The 24065-nt window shown below is 36.3% G+C and overlaps 5 protein-coding genes across 5 annotated transcripts; all 5 read left to right on the top strand.

Moving 5' to 3' along the window:
- Positions 1-401: 401 nt before the first annotated feature.
- On the top strand, positions 402-1499 carry LOC125040714 (neurotrophin 1-like). The gene is made up of 2 exons (XM_047635408.1): positions 402-435; positions 520-1499. Exons 1-2 carry the CDS (start codon positions 421-423, stop codon positions 1216-1218), a joined length of 714 nt encoding a protein of 237 aa, XP_047491364.1. The 5' UTR covers positions 402-420; the 3' UTR covers positions 1219-1499.
- A 5344-nt stretch (positions 1500-6843) lies between these two features.
- LOC125040786 (neurotrophin 1-like) lies at positions 6844-7942 on the top strand. Its single transcript, XM_047635514.1, has 2 exons — positions 6844-6861; positions 6949-7942. Exons 1-2 carry the CDS (start codon positions 6847-6849, stop codon positions 7645-7647), a joined length of 714 nt encoding a protein of 237 aa, XP_047491470.1. The 5' UTR covers positions 6844-6846; the 3' UTR covers positions 7648-7942.
- Positions 7943-10412: 2470 nt separating this feature from the next.
- LOC125040819 (neurotrophin 1-like) lies at positions 10413-12035 on the top strand. The gene is made up of 2 exons (XM_047635561.1): positions 10413-10452; positions 11029-12035. The coding sequence occupies exons 1-2, from the start codon at positions 10435-10437 to the stop codon at positions 11776-11778; spliced, it is 768 nt and encodes a 255-aa protein (XP_047491517.1). The 5' UTR covers positions 10413-10434; the 3' UTR covers positions 11779-12035.
- Positions 12036-15810: 3775 nt separating this feature from the next.
- On the top strand, positions 15811-16927 carry LOC125040913 (neurotrophin 1-like). The gene is made up of 2 exons (XM_047635705.1): positions 15811-15850; positions 15984-16927. Exons 1-2 carry the CDS (start codon positions 15836-15838, stop codon positions 16680-16682), a joined length of 714 nt encoding a protein of 237 aa, XP_047491661.1. The 5' UTR covers positions 15811-15835; the 3' UTR covers positions 16683-16927.
- Positions 16928-22927: 6000 nt separating this feature from the next.
- On the top strand, positions 22928-24065 carry LOC125040911 (neurotrophin 1-like). The gene is made up of 2 exons (XM_047635704.1): positions 22928-22969; positions 23072-24065. Exons 1-2 carry the CDS (start codon positions 22955-22957, stop codon positions 23768-23770), a joined length of 714 nt encoding a protein of 237 aa, XP_047491660.1. The 5' UTR covers positions 22928-22954; the 3' UTR covers positions 23771-24065.

Genomic DNA, 24065 nt, shown 5'->3' with positions numbered 1-24065 from the left:
CACATCCAGCCTTCGTCATCTTGATAATATCAGAGCCCGCGTGCAGGTTTGTTGATGGCCCATTCTCAGTTTAGAGTGTGAGAAGTCCTCACCCAACCTAATGGCTAGTCACGACTCCTCTGAGTTGGAGGGGATTTTAGTCTAGTCGTAATCTTTAACGCTAGCGTCAGCACCCCGCAATAGAAAGACAATATATGCCTACATTTTTGCGTAAACTTATGTAATGTGTGCGTGCGGTTCTGTATAAATATTTACGATAGAGCCCCTCAAATTACCCACATGACGCACTTTCACTTTACACAACCTTGTAGTTACGCATCTTCCTTTCGTATGGGCGTGGCTAGTGGCGATCTGGAGTATATATACCAGATAATAACACACATGAAGCAGTAAAACGAATCGTGCACATATTCTTTCTTCATGGCTCTTATATTGGTAGGTTGTTTAGATATGTATTGATTATATAATCTTTTCAACATTATATATTAATTGATTTTCATATACATATATACATTTCAGTCGGTCGTTCTGGCTTGTGCCGGAGTCGTTCTGGGCTCCGTCCAACCCCCAGCATATGGTCATCATCCACAGCCCGCTTACGGTCATCGTGCGCCTGCTTACGGTCATCAACCTGCCTACAAGCACGGTTACTGCGATCCAACTGTGGCGCCTTCGTGTGCTACCAACGCCACTCTCTCCTACTGCTTGGAAGACGCTGAGTATCCTGAGTACGAGATCAAAGGGGCCATCAGTGCCGATCATCTCTTCGCCAAGAAATACGCTGATATCGCCGACCAGTCTGCTGATGATCTGGTAGACATGGTAACCAAGGAGCAGGAAGAGGCTTTCGACTACTCTTACTACACTGGGGCATCCACTGGGGACTCTCCTTACGATGCCACCCACTGGGGTGGTCCTGAGGGCTACATTTGTCCTTCAGATGTGGTGTATGCCATGCCCAAACGTGCCCAGAACGTGGAGGGTAAGTGGCGCGTGATTGTCAACGACGTTCACTATTACACTCAGACTGCCCGCTTGGAGACCTGTCTGTTCCCAGAGGCTGCTTGCCGCGCCCTTGCCCCTTGCTACCAGAGTCACTGTACCCAGAAGTCAGTGTACCACCGCCTCCTGTCCTACGACCCATGTGATCCCTACAAGGGTCTCTTCATCGACATCTACAAGCTGCCTTCTGCCTGCTCCTGCCATCTTCCTGCATAATGCGCCACCAGAACGCTCTTAAAGGAATGAATGTTCTTAGGATCTAGGACTTCATGGCCACGACAGAACCACCGACAATCCCTATAACCCCGCCCCTTAAAGCGGAGGAGAAGACCCGAGATGACTGGAGAACTGCTTTCTTCACGTACCGCCACTAGTCATGCCAGGAACTCCCGGGACGCTCCCGCCGCTGCTCTCACTTTCCCTTTCCATTTTCCTCTTATCTATGCACAAGAAATTTACTGTGTTAATATTCTGAACAATAAATTATTTTGAATAAACATCACGATTCTTCGTCATCACAAAGCTTCTGACAACACAGAACGGTATTAATATTCTTTTAGAAAGTACATATATTGCATGCATCCTGAATCCTTGATTCAGTTCTGTCATCTGAAATGTAGTTACATCTGAAATGAAGAAATATTAATGATTAGAAGAACATGCACGGTGACAATCTTTGTCATAAAATTAGGCATCACTTTATCATCATTGCATATTCACACGCTTGCACACACATATATGTATACATATATTTATATATATAATATATATGGTTTCGATGCATTGAATCTGTCATTAGCAAAAACAATTGCCAATGCAGTCACCTGCAGTATTCTACCAATTAGAGAGAATAAGAATACAAATGAAATTTCGTTGCTTCCCTTCGATGAGTGGCGAATGGGAATAGGTGATATGGCATGCTACTGATGGCGTTATTAGTCTTTGCTGTCACATTTTTCAGTGTTGTGACTTCGGCCAAATTTAAGGACTGAGGGATCTCCAAAAGGATAACAACACTAGCAAGCATGCCTGATAGAACGCACATCTCGATACTTTTTCCCCATGAATCCTCTTAGGGCTCTTTATCATACAGAGGAAAAAGTTGGGAAATTATTCACTGTCATCATTATCAGAGTTCTTCAATAGGTCTTTGACTATTTGTTACAGATTCAGGTGTAAAAAAAAAAAAAAAAAAAAAAAAAAAAAATAGCGCCGCTACTAACACCAAGAACCATTATGATAAAACAAAAATAACAGTCTAATGACAACAGCATTGATGGTACATTTATAAAAGTCACAGTAATGCTAATAATGAAATTTAATCAAGCGATCTGTATATTCTCTCTCTGTCACACACACGATATATATATACTATATATACTTGTATGAATATATGTATATATGCATATACATAGGTAGTGTTACAACGGCCCATAGCTCTTGGGGAAGGGGGTAGACAACACAACATTGGAATGTTTAGTGTACCAAGAGGAGATGCATAATCAGGTAAGGCAATGGCCATGCGCATGTGCATATCAATATGTATACATATTATAGGTATGTGGCAAACATATAAGACTGTGGAAATTATGTAGAATTTAACAAAGATATATATGATAATATTACTACCATACATATCTCAATAATATGATACAGATGTAACTGGGTTACATATCTTATTGGTATTAAAATGATGGCCCTAACCATAAGCAAACATCATTTAAAATCGTGTAACTAATAACAATAGATAATTGGATTAGAAGAACAGTAGCACAATGTTACAGTAGCACAATGGAGCCGGTTTGGTATCATCCACTAGGTCGTCTTGCCCAAACAGCCGAGGAGATAGGGCCATAACTCATTGGCTCCTTTGGTTTTGGGGTGGGAACTATGTCAGCCTTCTTCCAACTCTGGGGTAGAGTGGAAGTTTCCCATAACTTGTTAATGAATTGCAGGAATGCAAGCTTACCTGCCACTCCTAGGTGGGAGATGATGGGGTAGACCCCATCAGAGCCTGGGGCTGAGCGAGAACTTTTTTTATTTTTTTTTTTTATTTTAGTTCCCTTATATTAAAGATAACATCTGAGTTATCTCTGATAAGAGCAAGTCTGCCTGGCTGTAAGTGTTCTTAATTTACCCTTAATTTAGCTGGCCGACTGTTGCTGATTGTTTTTGCAGAGAACTCGTGCACCAGCCTGTTTGCCTCTGATTAAGCACATAATCTGATTCTCTCTACCAGGGCCGCAGTGAGGTCTAAGACCCTCCCTCTGGTGCCAGCAACATGAAGACATGATACCCTGAGAAGCGAACAGTCCCCTGGAGCATGACAATGTCAGTGTTCCCTGATAACACCATTGCATGGAGAATGTCATTTCTTGTATTAAAGTCATAGATGTTCTACTGTAGATTGCTTAGATTGTGTGCTGTGTTACTCTGTGTCAATTACATCTGTGCCGTATCTGACATGTCGGACAACTCCATTGTGAAGTCCTCGCTGATTGAGGGATCTCAATGAGGAATTAAGAGTTTCTTGTCAGGCTAGCTAAGGGTCTACTGGGAAGTGGCAAACTTTTGGTAGCTTTAACTTTTGTTGGCTTGGCTTTTCTCTTTTCAGGCTTTGCCTGTATGGTCTTCGCTTCTGTTGGCTCTGACTGCACACATTTAGCCTGTTTTGGCTTTGTCTGTGAGGACTTGGCTAAGGTTGGAGCAGGGAGGGGAGTCTCACCCTGAGCTGGGGTAGGAACTGGTCTGACTGTGTTCAGTTTCCTTCCCTTCAGGGCTGCAACAGTCTGGGTCATGGCAACCGTGACTACCTTCTCCGCCTCTTCACTTGATCTCCCAAAGCTGTTGCTGCTATAGTGACTACAACAGTCAACTGGAGAGACATATCTTCTTCGTGAAATAGGAGTTGATTGGCTCTTGCAGTGTTCTTTGAACCTTTATTCCTCCGGTTCTTTTTTTGCACATTTGCAATGGCTGGAAATTCCCTTTTGTTGCAGGTGTCTGGTGTCGGCTGGGGAGGTGAGTCCTTTCTCTTAAGAGGTCAGGGAGCCCTTTAACTTTTGTTTTGTCCCCATACATGGGTACCTGGGGAAACGGGAACAAAATCTGGTCCTTTTATAACGACCTCCTGTCGCCTGGCCTTCCTTGTGAGCCTTAAGGCACGCCTCGGTGTTGTGAGTCTTGCTGCATACACCATAATTGGGCTTGGCCTTGCAGCTAGCCTGGTGTGACCGTATTTTTGGGTCAGGCACATAGGTTCTAAGGCTGTAGGAGCCCCAGGTACCCATATGAAGGTGATCGAGGCTCCTTTCAGGGACACCAAGACTTGATTGGCTGGGATCTTCCCTTTCGTCATTCGGGAAGCATGATGTTATCTCCTCCATATCACAAGAAACCGAGAAGCCAAGTAGCACTATTTTGACTCTCCTGTCTTCGGGATTCAGTGGTGAGATACTCACTTCCCTCCCATCTTTAAGCTCCTTCGTTTCCTGCAGGAAATTACAATGTTCTCACCAACTAGTCGGCATTGTCGAAGGTTTATAGGTAACCTTAAACTGCGGGAAACGAGAGTCCAGACTCTTCCTCAGAGTCTGTCTCCGGCCTAGGGCGTTTCGTACCGCCCCTTTGGCATGGATTCTGTTCTTTGGTCATAGGAGTAGCTAGTTTGGCTGTTCCGGCTTATGCTGGGATCTCGCTCAGATATGACATTAGAGATTAGGTGCTGAGAGTGGCGTAATTTTCTACGTCGGAGTTCAACAGCTAGGCGGGCAACGTCGGTCATCGGGCCTTATGGACGTGTCAGCATGAGGATTAGCTCCCAGTATGTCGAGGTATTAGGCACTTGTCAGGGTAAGGTGTTGATGTAGAGCAGAAAATTCGGAGGCGTTGTATGAGTTCCGTCTCACCGTTAAACCACCAATTGTAGGAGCCCTATAGATGGGCCCTACAAAAGTATGGTAGACGATGAGCTTAGGGTGTGAGGTAGACAACCAAGATGTCTTGACACTTCTATTGAAGGGCATATATATATGTGTGTGAATGTAGATATATGTATACACATATAAATAAAAATACATATACATACATACATATACATATGAATATATAAATCTATGTAATGTAATATAATATATATACACATATATATGTATATTATATACATACAATTGTATACATATAAATAAATATGTAAATGTATATCTAACTATCAGTCTATATATATAGGCACGTATATTTACATATATGTATATGAATATATTCTATACATTATGTACATATGTATGTATATACTCTATACATTATGTACATATATATGCATATATTCTATACATTATGTACATATATATGTATATAAATATACATATATACACATGTATATACACACACCTGTATGTAAGTATATATGAAATATATATTTCAACATTTATATATATGTGTATAAATATATGATATGTATATATTTACATATACATATATATACACATACATATATATATACTTATATACTGTATATATACATACACATATATTCATATATACACATATGTTTATAAATGTATGTATATTATATACATACATATATATGTAAACATATATGTATATACGTAAATATATATGATATATATGTATAGGTATATCTGTCTAGCTATCTAGCTATATAACTATATAAATACACAATATTTATGTGTATATACATATATGTATATACTCTATACATTATGTATATACTCTATACATTATGTATATAGATATGTATACATATACACATATGTACACACACACACACACACAAACACGCCTGTACATATATGTATATATAAAATATATATTTTAACATATATTTATAACATATATATGCATATATATGTATGTTGATATCATGAGACTAAAATATCGTGCTTGGCTTGATGTTTTAACGCCTGATGCCATTGAAATTTCAAGAGATGTTTTGGTTGGAGATATTTCTAATGTTTTCAGGTAGTTAGTTCCAGATCACCAGTCCTCGGATTTGCATACTTCTTGTCCCAGTTTCTGTATTCGATCTTTTGCTATGTAAGGCGTTATTTTGCCTTTTATGGACACCTATTATGCTACCTGTTGTTTGTATAGGTAATATCTAATTTGGGTAATTTCCTTGTATGATTTCATGGAGTGGAATGCACGTGTCATTAACCTTTTTAGATTGTATATGTGGTGTGATGTGGTCATATTTACATTTGCCAGTGCTCTATATACGCATACATATATATACATATATACACCTATATGTGTATACTTATATCTATATAAGTATATATATATATTTATATGGAAGACTAGTATATGTGTATATTAAAGTATTATAGATATTATTTGTACAAATATACACATATATACACATAGGTATACATATAGATATATATACACATATTTATAATTATAAATATATATCAATAAATACACATATTTATAAGTGTATAGAAATATATAATTATGTGTGTGCTTGTTTGTGTGTATATGTATATACACACTGAAACATGTGTCTGTATTCTTATGTATATATCTATATATATACATATACACATATTTATATATTTGCAATATATTATATTTGTACAATATATTATATATGTAAATCTATGTGTATACACATATATTTATATATGTATTATATAAGTGCGGTGTTTGTGAAGTTATATATGATTAAGTATTATAAACATGTTTCTTATACTATTGATACACTTTCACACAGGACTAGCCTTGGAGTTGGCCGCACATCTTCGTGGGCGTGGCCAACACAGATGTAGAGTATATAAACTTGGCAATAGGGAGTGACTCTCGTATCTGTCTGCTCGTGTCACCATGGTTCCTATATTGGTAAACATTTTGGTAAATTTTATTTATTCCAAATATTGATTTAACATTTTACTTTTACTTTCATTAATAACCACGCATGATTTTCAGTCGGTCGTTCTGGCTTGTGCTGGAGTCGTTCTGGGCTCCGTCCAACCCCCAGCATATGGTCATCATCCACAGCCAGCTTACGGTCATCGTGCGCCTGCTTACGGTCATCAACCTGCCTACAAGCACGGTTACTGCGATCCAACTGTGGCGCCTTCGTGTGCTACCAACGCCACTCTATCCTACTGCTTGGAAGACGCTGAGTATCCTGAGTACGAGATCAAAGGGGCCATCAGTGCCGATCATCTCTTCGCCAAGAAATACGCTGATATCGCCGACCAGTCTGCTGATGATCTGGTAGACATGGTAACCAAGGAGCAGGAAGAGGCTTTCGACTACTCTTACTATACTGGGGCATCCACTGGGGACTCTCCTTACGATGCCACCCACTGGGGTGGTCCTGAGGGCTACATTTGTCCTTCAGATGTGGTGTATGCCATGCCCAAACGTGCCCAGAACGTGGAGGGTAAGTGGCGCGTGATTGTCAACGACGTTCACTATTACACTCAGACTGCCCGCTTGGAGACCTGTCTGTTCCCAGAGGCTGCTTGCCGCGCCCTTGCCCCTTGCTACCAGAGTCACTGTACCCAGAAGTCAGTGTACCACCGCCTCCTGTCCTACGACCCATGTGATCCCTACAAGGGTCTCTTCATCGACATCTACAAGCTGCCTTCTGCCTGCTCCTGCCATCTTCCTGCATAATGCGCCACCAGAACGCTCTTAAAGGAATGAATGTTCTTAGGATCTAGGACTTCATGGCCACGACAGAACCACCGACAATCCCTATAACCCCGCCCCTTAAAGCGGAGGAGAAGACCCGAGATGACTGGAGAACTGCTTTCTTCACGTACCGCCACTAGTCATGCCAGGAATTCCCGGGACGCTCCCGCCGTCGCTCTCCTTTCCCTTTTTTATTTCTTCTTTATATGTCCATGTACAAGATAGATATGAGAAGTCCAACGTAATATTTTTTGTAAATAAATTATTTTGAATTATACTATGAATTTTAATATTTTTCAGTACATTTTATGGTTAACAGTTATCAACCATTCTGTTAAAAGAAAACTAATTATACTTGCCAATAATATTAACAAGAATAATGATAATGATTTTGATAATCACGATGAAATTATATATATGTACATATATACGCACATATGTTTGTTTACACACATACACGCACACACACAGACATATATGAATTTATATATTTGTTGACAACAAGCTCCTTTTCTTGGACACCCTAGCTCATCGCTCTACTGACCACTTCTCCTTACCCATATACAGGAAACCTATATACAGTAGCATGTACATACATTTCTCGTACTATGCAATTCATGTAAAGAGCGGTGATGCCACATCGCTTTTCCTCTGTGCCCTCCCAAACTGTAACCTTCAGTACCTGGATGGAGAGATCAATTTCCTGCGTAGCTCGTTCTACAAACTGGCCTAGCCTCGTCATGAACTCGACGTCACGTTATCCAGGGCACGGCGTTCCTTCTGCTACGAATCCTCTTCTAAAGAGATTTCTCACCTGCCCGTCCTTATCCTGCCCTACACTGAGGAGATCTATTCCGTCGCCCTCTTCACCCTCTCAACTGCTGGCTTATCTTTCGCCAGGTGAACACTCTATCGCATCCTGGTCCACGGTAGTCCTCCCTCTACTCCGGAAGTGGCAGCTATGCTGTTCCTTGTGCCTCCTATGATAAACAGTCCTTTGGCGAGATAGACGTCAATGTAATTAGGCGTCTGTCTCGTATCTAGGGGACACAGCAACAACGCCCTCTTCTGCCATCAGATGTCGAATTGTCTTTTCTTTCGCTGATGTCCACGTCCATAGACTGGCAGAATACTTAATCAAACTTCTGCCTAAATTAATTTTGAACAGCGTTTTTTCTCTTGCCGACGATCTCCTCGCATCCCACATCCTCCGTCTGTCCACACCTTTCCTGTGTTCACCGCGTTGCCTCTCTCTTTTATACTGCTTCTTATCCCATTCCTCTTATCCTCTGAGCTAGTACAGTGGTAACGGTCGGCCTCGCATCCGAGGGGTCGGCGGTTCGCGCCCCGCCCAACCACAAGATGTTGCAGTTGTCGCATCGAGGTTACTGCTGTGGCTGGGCACCACGGCGGGTAAGGACTAAACTCAGTCCAATCAGCAGCAGTTAACTCACGTTGTTCAAGTTAGCATTAATTGACACAGGCTGGGCTTCCCTCACTGATATAGCCCGAGCGAGACTCAGCTTCGCATATCTGACAAATCCTTACTTTTTGTCCTTTCCTCTTCAGACCTAAAGATGAAATCTATTAGAATTTCGAAACTGTTGTCTCCTTTTCAATTCATAAGTTTTTTTTTCTACCATATATGAATGTATACACACACACACACAAGTACATATAGAGTGTATATCTGTATAAATCTGTATATATATGTATATATATACGGGTATGCATATACATACACATACATACACACACATATATATTTATTTATATATATGTACATACACAGTATATATATGTGTATAAATGTACAGTTTAAATATATATATATATATATATATATATATATATATATATATATATATATATATATATATATTACGCGCACACACACACACAAATATTTAATTATATACATATATATGTATATATATATATGCATATATTACCATATATATATGTATATATGTGCATATATTTCCATATGTATATGTATATGTATATATATGCATATATTTGCATATATATACATATATAGATAGAGAGATCGATATATATATATATATATATATATATACACACATGTGTGTATATGTGTGCGCGTGTGTGTGTTTATCCGTCTCTCTCTATATATACATATATGTATGTATATGTAGATATATACATAAATATATACATATATATTATATGTATGTTTGTATATACATATGTATGTATTATATGTATGTTTAAATATACATATACATATATATGTATATGAATATGTGTGTATATACACATACATATTCATTTACATATATAGATGTATATGTATATATACACATACATATAATACACACATACATAGATGTGTGTGTGTGTATGTATAGGTGGACACATAGACACATGCCTATCACAAAAAATCGGATGATTACATATAGGAATACAGTGAACTTAAAGGACTGAAAACAGACAAGTTTTGATTGCTGTGAGAAAGGGCTGGCTCAAGGCTACCTTTCACTATAATTATCTATTTCTCGATACGTTATTTTCCTTGTATTTTTATTTTGGAAAATCTATGTGCTTACCATTATCATAATATTTCACAAATAATAAAAAAAAAAACTAAATCTGCCACACCCAAAAACAAAATAGGTGTAACTTGATTTCGTCATCCGATTCCTCTGGAGGTAATATGGATGGGAGGGAAGGCCGGCGCTCGGTATATAAAGGAGGTCCATGAGCAACAGCTTCATTCCGAACTCATCGCGAGCGAAGAGCACAAACATGGCTGTGGGATACGTGGTGAGTTTATAATGTTTTTGAGTAAAATTAATTCAGAATGATACGGTGTATGAACACACACATATGTGTATGTGTGTACATATATATATATATTTATATATATATATATATATATATATATATATATATACAGTTGATGTTTCTATGACATTTACATATATATAATATATATGCCCACACACACATATATACTATATGTAAGTATAACATATCCAAAGGGACGTTTGGGGCGTGCCCATACACGAGCGATAGGTTGTTGCTGTCAGCTGTTTTCGCACATGCACGGGCATATACCGACACATACATATATACATATATACGTATATATGTATGTATGTGTTATGCACATATTTACGTAAACATGTAATACATATATATATATATATATATATATATATATATATATATATATAATATATTTGCCTAATGTTTTTTATTCACATGTCCATATCTACGAGTACACATTTTACAAATGTGCCTATGCATATATACGAATGAATATGTGAAAGCTCACAAAAAAAACAGTGTATATGCTGCATTTATTTTTTTTCTCACAAACTTGACATTGCTTTCCAGGTTTTACTTTCTTTAGTGGCTGTAGCTCTTGCTGATCAGAGCTCACACGCCAGCTTCAGCCTCGGCGGCCACCACACTTCTCACCATTCCGCCTCTCACCACGCAAGGCCTTCATACCACCCACAGCCGTCTTACCACCATCAGCCTGCTTACCACCCACAACCCTCCTACCATCCTCAGCCTGCATACCACCCTGCGCCCGCTTACCATCCACAGCCTTCCTACGAACATGGACACGAGCCTGCAGTGCCAGCATGCGCCGCCAACACAACCAAGCCATGGTGCCTCGAGGACACTGAGTATCCCACCTACGAAATCAAACACGCGGCCGAGTACCACTACGAAAAGGTCCTCTCCCTCTATGCTGACGTAGTTGATCTTAACACCGAGCTGTCTGTCGAGCGGCCAAACACCCTGGAGGAGGAAACTTACTTGTGCCCATCTGAGACTGCTTACGTGAGGCCCCTTCGTGCCCAGAACACCGAGGGTAAATGGCGTGTGATTGTAAACAATATCGATGCCCATTATCAGACTCTTACTCAGACTACACGCATCGAAGAGTGCCTGACCTCTGGCGACGCATGCCCTCTGGTGCCTGATTGCTACGAGTCCAAGTGCCTGCAGAAGTCCATCTACCACCGCTTCCTCGTCTACGACCCCTATGATCAGTACTTCCCCTTCGCCATCGAGACATTCAAGCTTCCCGCCAGCTGCGCTTGTCTCCTGGGCGCCTACACCATCGATCATTAACCGCGAAGCCACTAATCGGAATGTCATATTTAATAGGGAAAATGACCTCATCGGCGTGAGCGACATCTTAAGCTCCCCAGTGACCTGGCAACAACAGTGCAAGGCATACCATACTTGGAATGCCTTGAAGTACGTGAAGAAAGCAGTTCTCTAGTCATCTTGCTGTGATAATAGCAACTGTAACAATGCTAACTTATTGAAAACATTGTTAAAATCTGTCCCTAGAATGAACGTGAAAATATATATTATTTCATATAGTTTGAATATTTGTCTCCTTTCTCTAGCAAAACAAATATATTCAAATAAAAGATCACAAACCAGCACACTTCGCAACGACACGTATTACTTTGTTTATGTTTACACACACTTTATATATATACATTTATAATTTCATTATTATTATTATAATTATACTGCCACCACCGATGAAGTATTGACGACCTACTTCGACTATACATCGTGTAGTTGGCTGGATCTCTATACTGGTGTGGCTGAACCATGATCCTTCCCCAGAGAGTGGGGATTGGACGTGAAGTTTTCTTGCCCAGGTGAACAACGCGCCCGGCCGGTGATTTGAACCTTCGACCTCAGGTCGGCCACCTCTCTCTCTCTGAATGTATGTGTGTATATATATACACATACATATACTCTTGTTTATATATATGCATACATACATACATATATATTTATATATATGCATACATACATACATATATATTTATATATATTTATATATATGTATATATTTTTATATATATTTATATATATGTATATATTTTTATATATATTTATATATATTTTTATATATTTATATATATGTATATATGTTTATATATATTTATATATATTTATATATATTTATGCATATTTATATATATTTATATATACCTACATATATTTATATATATATATTTATATATATTTATATATAATTATATATATATATATATGCATATTTATATCTATATCTATATATACATATATATATGCGTATGCATACATACATACATATATATGTATATATATTTGCATATGCATGCATACATACATATATATGTATATATATTTGCATATGCATGCATACATACATATATATGTATATATATTTGCATATGCATGCATACATACATATATATGTATATATATTTATATATATATACATTTGCATATACATACAAACACACACACACATATATATACGTATATTTGTACGTGTGTATATTATATAGATGTATGTATATTAATATGTGTGTGTTTATGTGTGTATACATAAAGGATACGTAATGATATACACACACACATATGTATGTAAGGGTGTGTTTGCGTGTGTGTGTGTATACACATATAAATGCACTCACACACACACACACACACACACACACACATATATATATATATATATATATATATATATATATATATATACATACACCAATATACATATGTTCACTTACTATTTTTTTTTACTCTTTCTGACTTAGCAATATGATACGACGACAAAATGCTGTGAAGTCGACCTGATCCCTAATAATATATATATTACAAGTAACTCAAGATGTAAATAAATTCCAAAGTAATGGCGATGTTGTCTGTCAATTCAAACAGACTGAAGAGGAACTATTAAAGATTTCGAAATGCTAATACTTTTAATATTGCGTGTTACCGCCACCAGTTTGGCGAATGCTGGGAAGTCTACGTGGTATGAATACCACCAACATCCCCGTCTGCAGAATGAAAACGTTCCCATGCCATATTCGCTTGGGCAACACTATTTGACAATTGCTGGTATGACCTTGGGAGACAGCCTCCGGGCTATTACAGTGGTAACGTGTCGGCCTCTCATCCGAGGGGTCGGCGGTTCGCAATTGCAATTGTCGTCTGGAAGTTACTGCTGTGACTGGGCACCACGGCGGGTAAGGACTAAGCCGAGTCAGCACCAGCTGACACACGTTAGCGAGTCGACATTAGTCGACACAGGCCGGGCTCCCCGCATACACACACACACACACACACACACACACACACACACGCATATATACACACACACACATATATATATATACACACACACACATATATATATACACACACACACATTCCCCGCCGTCCTTTCGTAAATATCCTAGATTGCCGGCAACTATATATATATAAATATATATATATATATATATATATATATATATATATATATATACACACCCCGTATATATACACATGTATGTATATTTATACACACATATATAGCATGCGTATATATATAAATATATATATATATATATATATATATTTATATATAAATAAATACACATACGCACACACATATATATGTGTGTGTACACGCGCAAACACACACACACACTTGCGTTTCTCCTGCCGACAGGCTCCTCGTTTCCCACATCCTTCGCCTTCTCCCGTATGCCGGCCACCCTTCACACAGTCCGCCCGACCCTCCGACCTGATCTGACCTCCCTTCGTTTCCGTCCGTCTGTCCTCACCTGCCCCGTGTCTCCGCGTTGCCTTTCCTCTCTCTGTTTTATACCCCCATTTTTCAATAAATCTAGTTTTACATTGTGGGTTTTCCTACCACATATATATGTATATATCCATATATATATGTTTATATATATAAATATATCAATATATCTATGAATATATATACAGTTATATATGTATATTAAATATTTATATATATATATATATATATATATATATATGTTTATATATATGGATATATACTCACACACATATATACATATATACAAATACACACACACACACCCGTGTGTATGCGTGTATGGAAATTCATACACACACATACATATATATGTGTGTGTGTGCTTAGATATGAATATATATACATATATATACACACTCATACACACACATATATGTATATATATATATCTTTATATGAATACATACATATATCACACACACATATACACACACACACACACACACATTGTACTTTTTGTAAATAGTATTTTCTTCATTACCGGTATCATTATAATGATATTGGTAATGATGATGGTGATAACATGAATAATAATAATAATAGTAATAGTAATGATAATAATGATTATTATTAAGATAATGATAACAATTTTAATAATGATCATAATATAGATAATCATAATGATAATGACAGTAATATAATGATAATAATACTAATAATCATAATAATGATATTGATAATTTTAATGATAGTTACGGAAGTGACGATGAAAATCATGGTCATTACTATGTTTGTTATAATTGCTATTATTATCATCATTATTTTTAACAGTATTATTTTTATCATAATTATTATTCTTATTGTTATATCTATTAATATTATCACTGCTACTACTTGTATTATTAATTTTGCTATTATCATATTCATTATCATCATAGTAATAGTAATAATACGATCGCAAATATTTTTTGTTATTATCCACATCATAGTTTCACTGATCATTATGATTGTATTAACGATAAGGATAATAATCATAATCATGGCGATGATGATGGCCATAGTATACATAAAGATGATAATGATAGTACTAATGATAATAATAGCAACAAGGATATTAGCAATAATGGTAATAAGAACAATGATGATAATAATGATAATGATAATGATCATAATTCAGGTCGACTCCAGTTTCCGAACGTTTCAAATTTCCTCAAAAGCAAGTGCAACCGAATCATTCTTCCCACCAGTGTTTAGGCTTGTCGGAACTCTCGACAAAATATACTGTATATACTAAAGTGTAAATTCACGTGTTCATCTATACTCTTATATGTATCTATGTATATCTACGTATTTCTCTATCTAACGATATGCACATCTGTAACATACATACTGAAAGACTAGATGCATTTGTGAGTCTTTACTATCATGTAATATAAAGCTCACACATAATATTTATGATTCACTTTCACCTTGATGTAACCTTGGAGTCCCACTTCTTCGTAAAGTATGGGCGTGGTCTGAGGCTGACTGGAGTATATAAACGCGGTAACAGTGGATTTGAATCAGCTGAAGCGACTCTCGTATCTATCCGCTCCTCTCATCATGGCTCTCATATTGGTAGGATATCCGTCATAATTCAGAAAACAATTTAAATGGTTTTCATCCACCATAGTGTATTAATATTTTCACTTTAAAACAACAACAATGAATTAAATATTATATGATTTTATTGTACTTGTATAATTTTCAGTCGGTCGTTCTGGCTTGTGCCGGAGTTGTTCTGGGCTCCGTCCAACCCCCAGCATATGGTCATCACCCACAGCCGGCTTACGGTCATCGTGCGCCTGCTTACGGTCATCAACCTGCCTACAAGCACGGTTACTGCGATCCAACTGTGGCGCCTTCGTGTGCTACCAACTCCACTCTCCCCTACTGCTTGGAAGACGCTGAGTATCCTGAGTACGAGATCAAGGGGGCCATCAGTGCCGATCATCTCTTCGCCAAGAAATACGCTGATATCGCCGACCAGTCTGCTGATGATCTGGTAGACATGGTAACCAAGGAGCAGGAAGAGGCTTTCGACTACTCTTACTACACTGGGGCATCCACTGGGGACTCTCCTTACGATGCTACCCACTGGGGTGGTCCTGAGGGCTACATTTGTCCTTCAGATGTGGTGTATGCCATGCCCAAACGTGCCCAGAACGTGGAGGGTAAGTGGCGCGTGATTGTCAACGACGTTCACTATTACACTCAGACTGCCCGCTTGGAGACCTGTCTGTTCCCAGAGGCTGCTTGCCGCGCCCTTGCCCCTTGCTACCAGAGTCACTGTACCCAGAAGTCAGTGTACCACCGCCTCCTGTCCTACGACCCATGTGATCCCTACAAGGGTCTCTTCATCGACATCTACAAGCTGCCTTCTGCCTGCTCCTGCCATCTTCCTGCATAATGCGCCACCAGAACGCTCTTAAAGGAATGAATGTTCTTAGGATCTAGGACTTCATGGCCACGACAGAACCACCGACAATCCCTATAACCCCGCCCCTTAAAGCGGAGGAGAAGACCCGAGATGACTGGAGAACTGCTTTCTTCACGTACCGCCACTAGTCATGCCAGGAACTCCCGGGACGCTCCCGCCGCTGCTCTCACTTTCCCTTTTCATTTCTTTTTATTATCCATGTGCAAGGTATATATGAGAAGTCCAATGTAATATATATTTTTTATAAATTATTTTGAATTATTCTATGCAATTTAATATTCTTCAATAATTTTATGATCAACAGTGGTTATTAACCATTCTGTTAAAATCAAAAGAAAGAAGAAAAAATAGATTACCAACGAGAGCGTGAGCATGGGACACAAAGATATTTGCCGCTTGAACTTTGGTGATGATAATCTGATCATTCTTGCCAGTGATATTTATAAGAACAATGCTGATGATTTTGATAACCACAATTAAATTATAAAATAACATTTGATAATAACGATATCTATATTGATAATGATGACAAATATATTTATTTCTAGCCTCAGGAAAACTTAAGGTATTTTTGGTACTAATGTTAAAAATCAAATACATACAGTTCGATGAACCATGTCAGTAATTGATGAAAAAAAGACAAGGAAGTCCAAGAAGATATAAACGTTTGAGAAAAAGTAATTATTTTAAAATGTGTAAAAAATAATGAGATTCCGGAAAACCTTTACCTGTGTGTATGTTTTCCGTCGCTGGATCTACTGTATATCTCTTTCAGGTCTTAAGCAAGAATTCTATTAATTTGATATTTTTAGATAATTATTCAGTATTATCTGAATGATTATATCAAACAATATCCCAAGGATTGGTTCCTTCGATTTTTCTATGAATGCATTAGTCAGACCTGTGTTTGTATGATTACAAATATGAAGTATATTTGAGTTTATTCATATATTTACAGTACGGTAAGTGCTTATATATACACACTTTAGGCTTTAGTATGATTTTCATTTCAGCAGGTTAACTCAAGGATATTTTAAGTTCAATTGTAACAAGACCCTGTAAAAACAAGATATTGGTGAAAATCCGCAAATAATTTTAAAAGTCACACGGATCTATATAAACATGCACACACACACTCACACACACACACGCGCGCGCGCGAGCGCACAGGACCCATTTGGTCCCTACAAGGGTATCCCATAAGCTGCATAATAAGTCACCAGAACGCTCTTAAAGGAATGGGAGTTCTACCCCTAGTCATGCCTGGAACTCCCGGAAAGCTCCCGCCGCTACTCTCACTTTTCTTTTTCATTTCTTCTTTTTTGCCACTCTAGTACAAGATAGGTGCGAGAAGTCTTATGTAATATATGTTTATATATGTGTGTGGGTGTTTTTCTTTCTCACTGGTGATTTGATAAACTCCCCCCGACCAAACCCATTATCTACCTTCTTTCCTTGCCCCGATCTTTCTATTCTTCTCTTACCCTTATTCGCCCATTTCGTATTTTCACTTCCCTCTACTTTTCCATTTATTTCTTCCCCTTCCACTCGTCTTCCCTGCTTGTTTTACCTCTTATCTCTATCCCTATATTATCCTGCCTCCATTATATCCCTATCCTGCCCTGTATCCTGCCGCATTTCCCCTCATACCCGTCTTATTCGCACCCTTTTCTTGTTCCTTTGCTTTTTCACTTCTACTACGCTAATTCCCCCTTTTCTATTCCTTTTTCTCGTTTGCACTACCTTCTACCTTTAACCCCATCCTCTCCTGCACCTATCCTAACCTTATCCTAAGCAGCATCCTGCCGTAATCCACAGGGCGAGTCGAGCACAGGCAGACCACTTCTCTCTGCCAACCTTTTTGTACATACTGTAAACAAAACTTCCATTGAAATCTTTCGTTATCCACGCATTGTTTACAAAGATTCTCATGATGTGCGGATAACACATCATGTTTAAAACAATGTTTTTATTAAATAAAATGGATATTCTGACTGTTGTGATCCTATCCTTTGGATATACCTCTCTGGATTTATACCGCGGATGCTGGATAAAGATTGTACTGCCTCTTATTACTTGCCTAGGTGTATTTATGCTGGACGTGTTTTATTCTTTTTACGTTTTACTGTGAATCATGTGTGCTCTTTTCGCTTCTATTTTTTTTTTTTATATTTTCCGAATTTCACTTACGTTTTTCTCGTTACTTTCATTCATGGTTTACCCTTTTAGTCGTATTTTACTTGAGTTTTTACTTCAGCTGCTGATTTTTACGACTTTTCTGTCTATTTTCCCCTCATGTCACCTTTTACCTCTTTTTCGTTTCTTTTTACTTATTGTAACTTAGATGTTAGTTCTTTTTACTCTTTAAGCCCTTCTGGCATACTTTCAGTTTTTCTTAATCCCTTCTGGCGTATTTGTCTTTTTTATGTATTAACTTTTTTTTTACGTTGGTGCCTTCGGCACGGTTCTTTTTGTATTTTATTTATTATGTATCATCTTCATATTGGTCACGCTCCTGGTAGGCCTGCATCTCCAGGGTGATGGCGTGTGGGTCCCTTCACTCCCTTTACGAGGAACGAAGCATCATAGTTTGTCATAATATATATAATTCTGGTATCGAATTAGGATAGATAAAAGTAAGAATAATGATAGGATAAAAATAAGATATTATGTCTGTAACAACAATCCTAATGGAAGTGCAGCGATAATAACGTCAGGAAAATACTTTAATTTTGATGATTTGGATTTTATTATTAATGATTACCAATAATGCATAACTTTTAATTTAGTCAGTATACAAGGCGATATAGGTTGTACTAGAAATGATGATAATGATAACTATTGTTAGTACTGTAATCATCATAATGATCGTTAATTATCGTAATAATAATAATGACAATAACAATAATGATAATATTTATGATAATAATTATTGATATTACGATTATTATTATTATCACCTTTATTATTATTGTATTAATATTATCACCATTGATATTATTATCATTATCATTATTATTGTTATTATTATTACTGTTATTATCATTATTACTGTTATTGTTATTACTACTGTTATTAATGCTATTATTATTCTTGTTGTTATTATTATCATTATTGCTATTGATATTATTCATATTAATGTTATTATCTTTATTGTTACTGTTGTTATATTTATTGTTACTGTTATTATTATTATTGTTATTTGTATTACTATCATTACTATTATCATCATTATTGTGATTATTGTAATAATAATAATAATTATTATTATTATTATTGTTAACGCTATCATTATTCTTCTTCATAACATTATTTTATCTATTATTGTTATCATTATCCTTATTGCTTTTGTTGAAAGTGTTATAATCAAAATGACCACAGTACTACTACTACTACTGCTACTATTACTACTACTACTAATTATTGATATAGTATTAATGATAACAATAACAATTATCATTATTAATATTATCATTATTATTATTATTTCCCTTGTTATTATTAGTGTATTGATATTATTATTATTGTTATTATCATTGTTATTATGATTATTATCATTTTCATTATCGTTATTATTATTACAATTGTTGTTAATGTTATTGTTGTAATTATTATTATTATCATTATTATTATCATTACTAATATTATTATTATTGTTATCATTAATGTTATTGTTATTGATATTCTTATTCTTACACATGTTATTATCATAACTATTACTGTTACTATTATTATTATCATCATTACTATTATTATCATCGATTACAGATCTATTATTAATATTGTTATCATTATTACTTCTATTATAATTTTCATTATTGTTGTTGTTGTTGAAAGTGTTATATTTAAAAAGATCACAATAACGATAACAATAGCAATAACAACAACAACAACAATAATTATGATAATAATAAAAATTATGCTAAAATAGTGATAATATTAATGATGATGATAATACTGATGGTAATAATAATGGTAATAACAGAAATAATAATAATGATAATGATAATGATTATCGCTATTATATTATTCTGATTGTTATCATTATTATAATATCATAATGATTGTTGTTATTTTTTTATAATGATTGTATTTTGTTATCATTGTCAATATTATTGTTACTTTTACTATCATCATTACGATCAGTATTATCAGATCTTTCATTGTTATTGTTTTTTTATTATTGTTGTTATTATTGTTACTATTATTATTACTATTTTTCCTATTATTATTATTATTTTCATTATTAATACTATTATCATCACTATTATCATTGGTGTTATTATTATGACCATTGTTTTACAATCATTTACAATAATGATTTACAATGATACTTATTGTTATTATAGTTATCATTTATACTATCATTATCATTATCATGTTGTTATTATCATCATTATTATTATTTATATTATCTTATATACCTTATAGTTATAACTCTAATTGATATTATTACTAATGCTGTTATTGATGTCATTATTATTATTACTATTAATTGATTTTATTAGTAGCAGTATTATTATTATCATTAAGATTATCATTATTATTATTATTATCATTAACATTATTATTATTATTATCATCATTATCATTATTATCATTACTATTTATTTCATCATTATCATTATTCTTACTTTACTGTTATTATTATTATCATCAATATCATTATCATCAAAATTAGCATGAGTATCAGCATCAATATCCATATCACTATCATTATTAACATTATCATTGTAAATATTGTTATTATATTGTCTATCATTATTATTTTTATCAAGAATCATCATAACCATTATTTTCATCTTCCTCATTATTATCATTATTTTTGAAGTAATTATCATTATCATTATCATTACCATCATTACATTTAGTATCCTTATTTCTGTCATTATCATTACTCTCATTATTAATTATTGTTAATATTCGTATCTTTGTCATCCCTTTTTTTTTTTTTTTTTTTACCATTATTGATATCATTGTCATATTATATTTGTTATTATTTCTATTTTGTTATCATTATTTTAACAGTTAGTATTATTTCTATCATTAATTTTATTATTTCTGTTAGCATTATTACTATCATTTTTTCATATCTGTATTCTTGCCCTCATCAAATTTTTTTATCATTAGTAATTTTGCAATTGTTATCATTTTGATCATTATTATTTCGTACTTTCTGCCTTGAGCACTGGAATTCTCATAGTCGAATTACATTCCAAGGAGCTGGGCCAAAACCCAAAAAATAAATAATGATAATTGCAATAGTGATGATGATCATGATGGTAACGATAATGGTAATAACGATACTAATAATTATAAGAGCAACAAGAATGATTATAACAATAACAACAGTACAATGATACTAATGGTAAAAAGAAAGGAAAAAGATAGAACAAATAATAACATTAATAGTAATAATGATAATACTAACACTAATAAGTAATAACGGTAAGAAAAAATAAGGCTGATAACACCAACAATATTAAACATTATGTCATCATCGTTCCGATGATAGAAATGATGCTAAAATTAGCTCTAAAGCTACTAATATAGAAGCACTGATAACGGGATGATTATCAGATTTCTATATTCTACATTCGATTTCTATATTATATAATCATTCACATATCTGGAGAACAACACTGGCGATGAATGTAATGATACATGAATAGATGGACTTCCTTATGGATCAAGTATTCCAACAAGGTCAATAATAATAACCTGAATATAATATGGTAAGTCTGTAAAACTGCAAACTTGTATTATGAAGCGTGATATTTTAGTTGTATAAATCCACATACTTGTACTATAATGCTATATAATGAACGGTATTTTATAGCATTGCGGATTATCTAATCATAAACTCTAATAAGCCTAACATTCAAAGAACTGATTTCAGATGTCATCTTTGTTTACATCTGACGTTACCGAGCGACGTAACCTTGGGTTAAGGTTAAAATATATTGACATTGAAGTCAGAAGCATTCAAGGACTTCATCCAAGATAACTACATGAGGACGTTAGAGAAAAATCCAACACAAACGTGTTTATGTGAGCCGAAAATATGATGCAATAAGAAAACCCATTCATTCTTCTGGCGTACTTTCACTTTGTTGTAACCTTGAAGTTACGCTTCTTCCGACTGCATGGGCGTGGTCGCAGACTAACACGAGTATATAAACTCGGTAACACTGGATTTGAATCAGCAGAAGCGATTCTCGTATCTATCCGCTTGTCTCATCATGGCTCTCATATTGGTAGGTTATTCATTGGAATAAGTGAAGAGCTAGAATGGTGTTCACACAAAATATGTTTGTAACATTTGCCTATCAATATTAATAAATATGCATAATTTTCAGTCGGTCGTTCTGGCCTGTGCCGGAGTCGTTCTGGGCTCCGTCCAACCCCCAGCATATGGTCATCATCCACAGCCCGCTTACGGTCATCGTGCGCCTGCTTACGGTCATCAACCTGCCTACAAGCACGGTTACTGCGATCCAACTGTGGCGCCTTCGTGTGCTACCAACTCCACTCTCTCCTACTGCTTGGAAGACACTGAGTATCCTGAGTACGAGATCAAAGGGGCCATCAGTGCCGATCATCTCTTCGCCAAGAAATACGCTGATATCGCCGACCAGTCTGCTGATGATCTGGTAGACATGGTAACCAAGGAGCAGGAAGAGGCTTTCGACTACTCTTACTATACTGGGGCATCCACTGGGGACTCTCCTTACGATGCCACCCACTGGGGTGGTCCTGAGGGCTACATTTGTCCTTCAGATGTGGTGTATGCCATGCCCAAACGTGCCCAGAACGTGGAGGGTAAGTGGCGCGTGATTGTCAACGACGTTCACTATTACACTCAGACTGCCCGCTTGGAGACCTGTCTGTTCCCAGAGGCTGCTTGTCGCGCCCTTGCCCCTTGCTACCAGAGTCACTGTACCCAGAAGTCAGTGTACCACCGCCTCCTGTCCTACGACCCATGTGATCCCTACAAGGGTCTCTTCATCGACATCTACAAGCTGCCTTCTGCCTGCTCCTGCCATCTTCCTGCATAATGCGCCCACCAGAACGTTCTTAAAGGAATGGATGTTCTTAGGATCTAGGACTTCATGGCCACGACAGAACCACCGACAATCCCTATAACCCCGCCCCTTAAAGCGGAGGAGAAGACCCGAGATGACTGGAGAACTGCTTTCTTCACGTACCGCCACTAGTCATGCCAGGAACTCCCGGGACGCTCCCGCCGCTGCTCTCACTTTCCCTTTTCATTTCTTCTTTCTATTGTCCATGTACAAGATAGATGCGAGAAGACCAATGTAATATTTTTATAAATAAATTATTATGAAATAT

Source organism: Penaeus chinensis, chromosome 29 (assembly GCF_019202785.1).
Source record: "Penaeus chinensis breed Huanghai No. 1 chromosome 29, ASM1920278v2, whole genome shotgun sequence".
Classification (NCBI taxonomy): Eukaryota; Metazoa; Arthropoda; class Malacostraca; order Decapoda; family Penaeidae; genus Penaeus; species Penaeus chinensis.
Note: the sequence above shows the minus strand (reverse complement) of the source record. Positions and strands in the feature narration are given on the sequence as shown.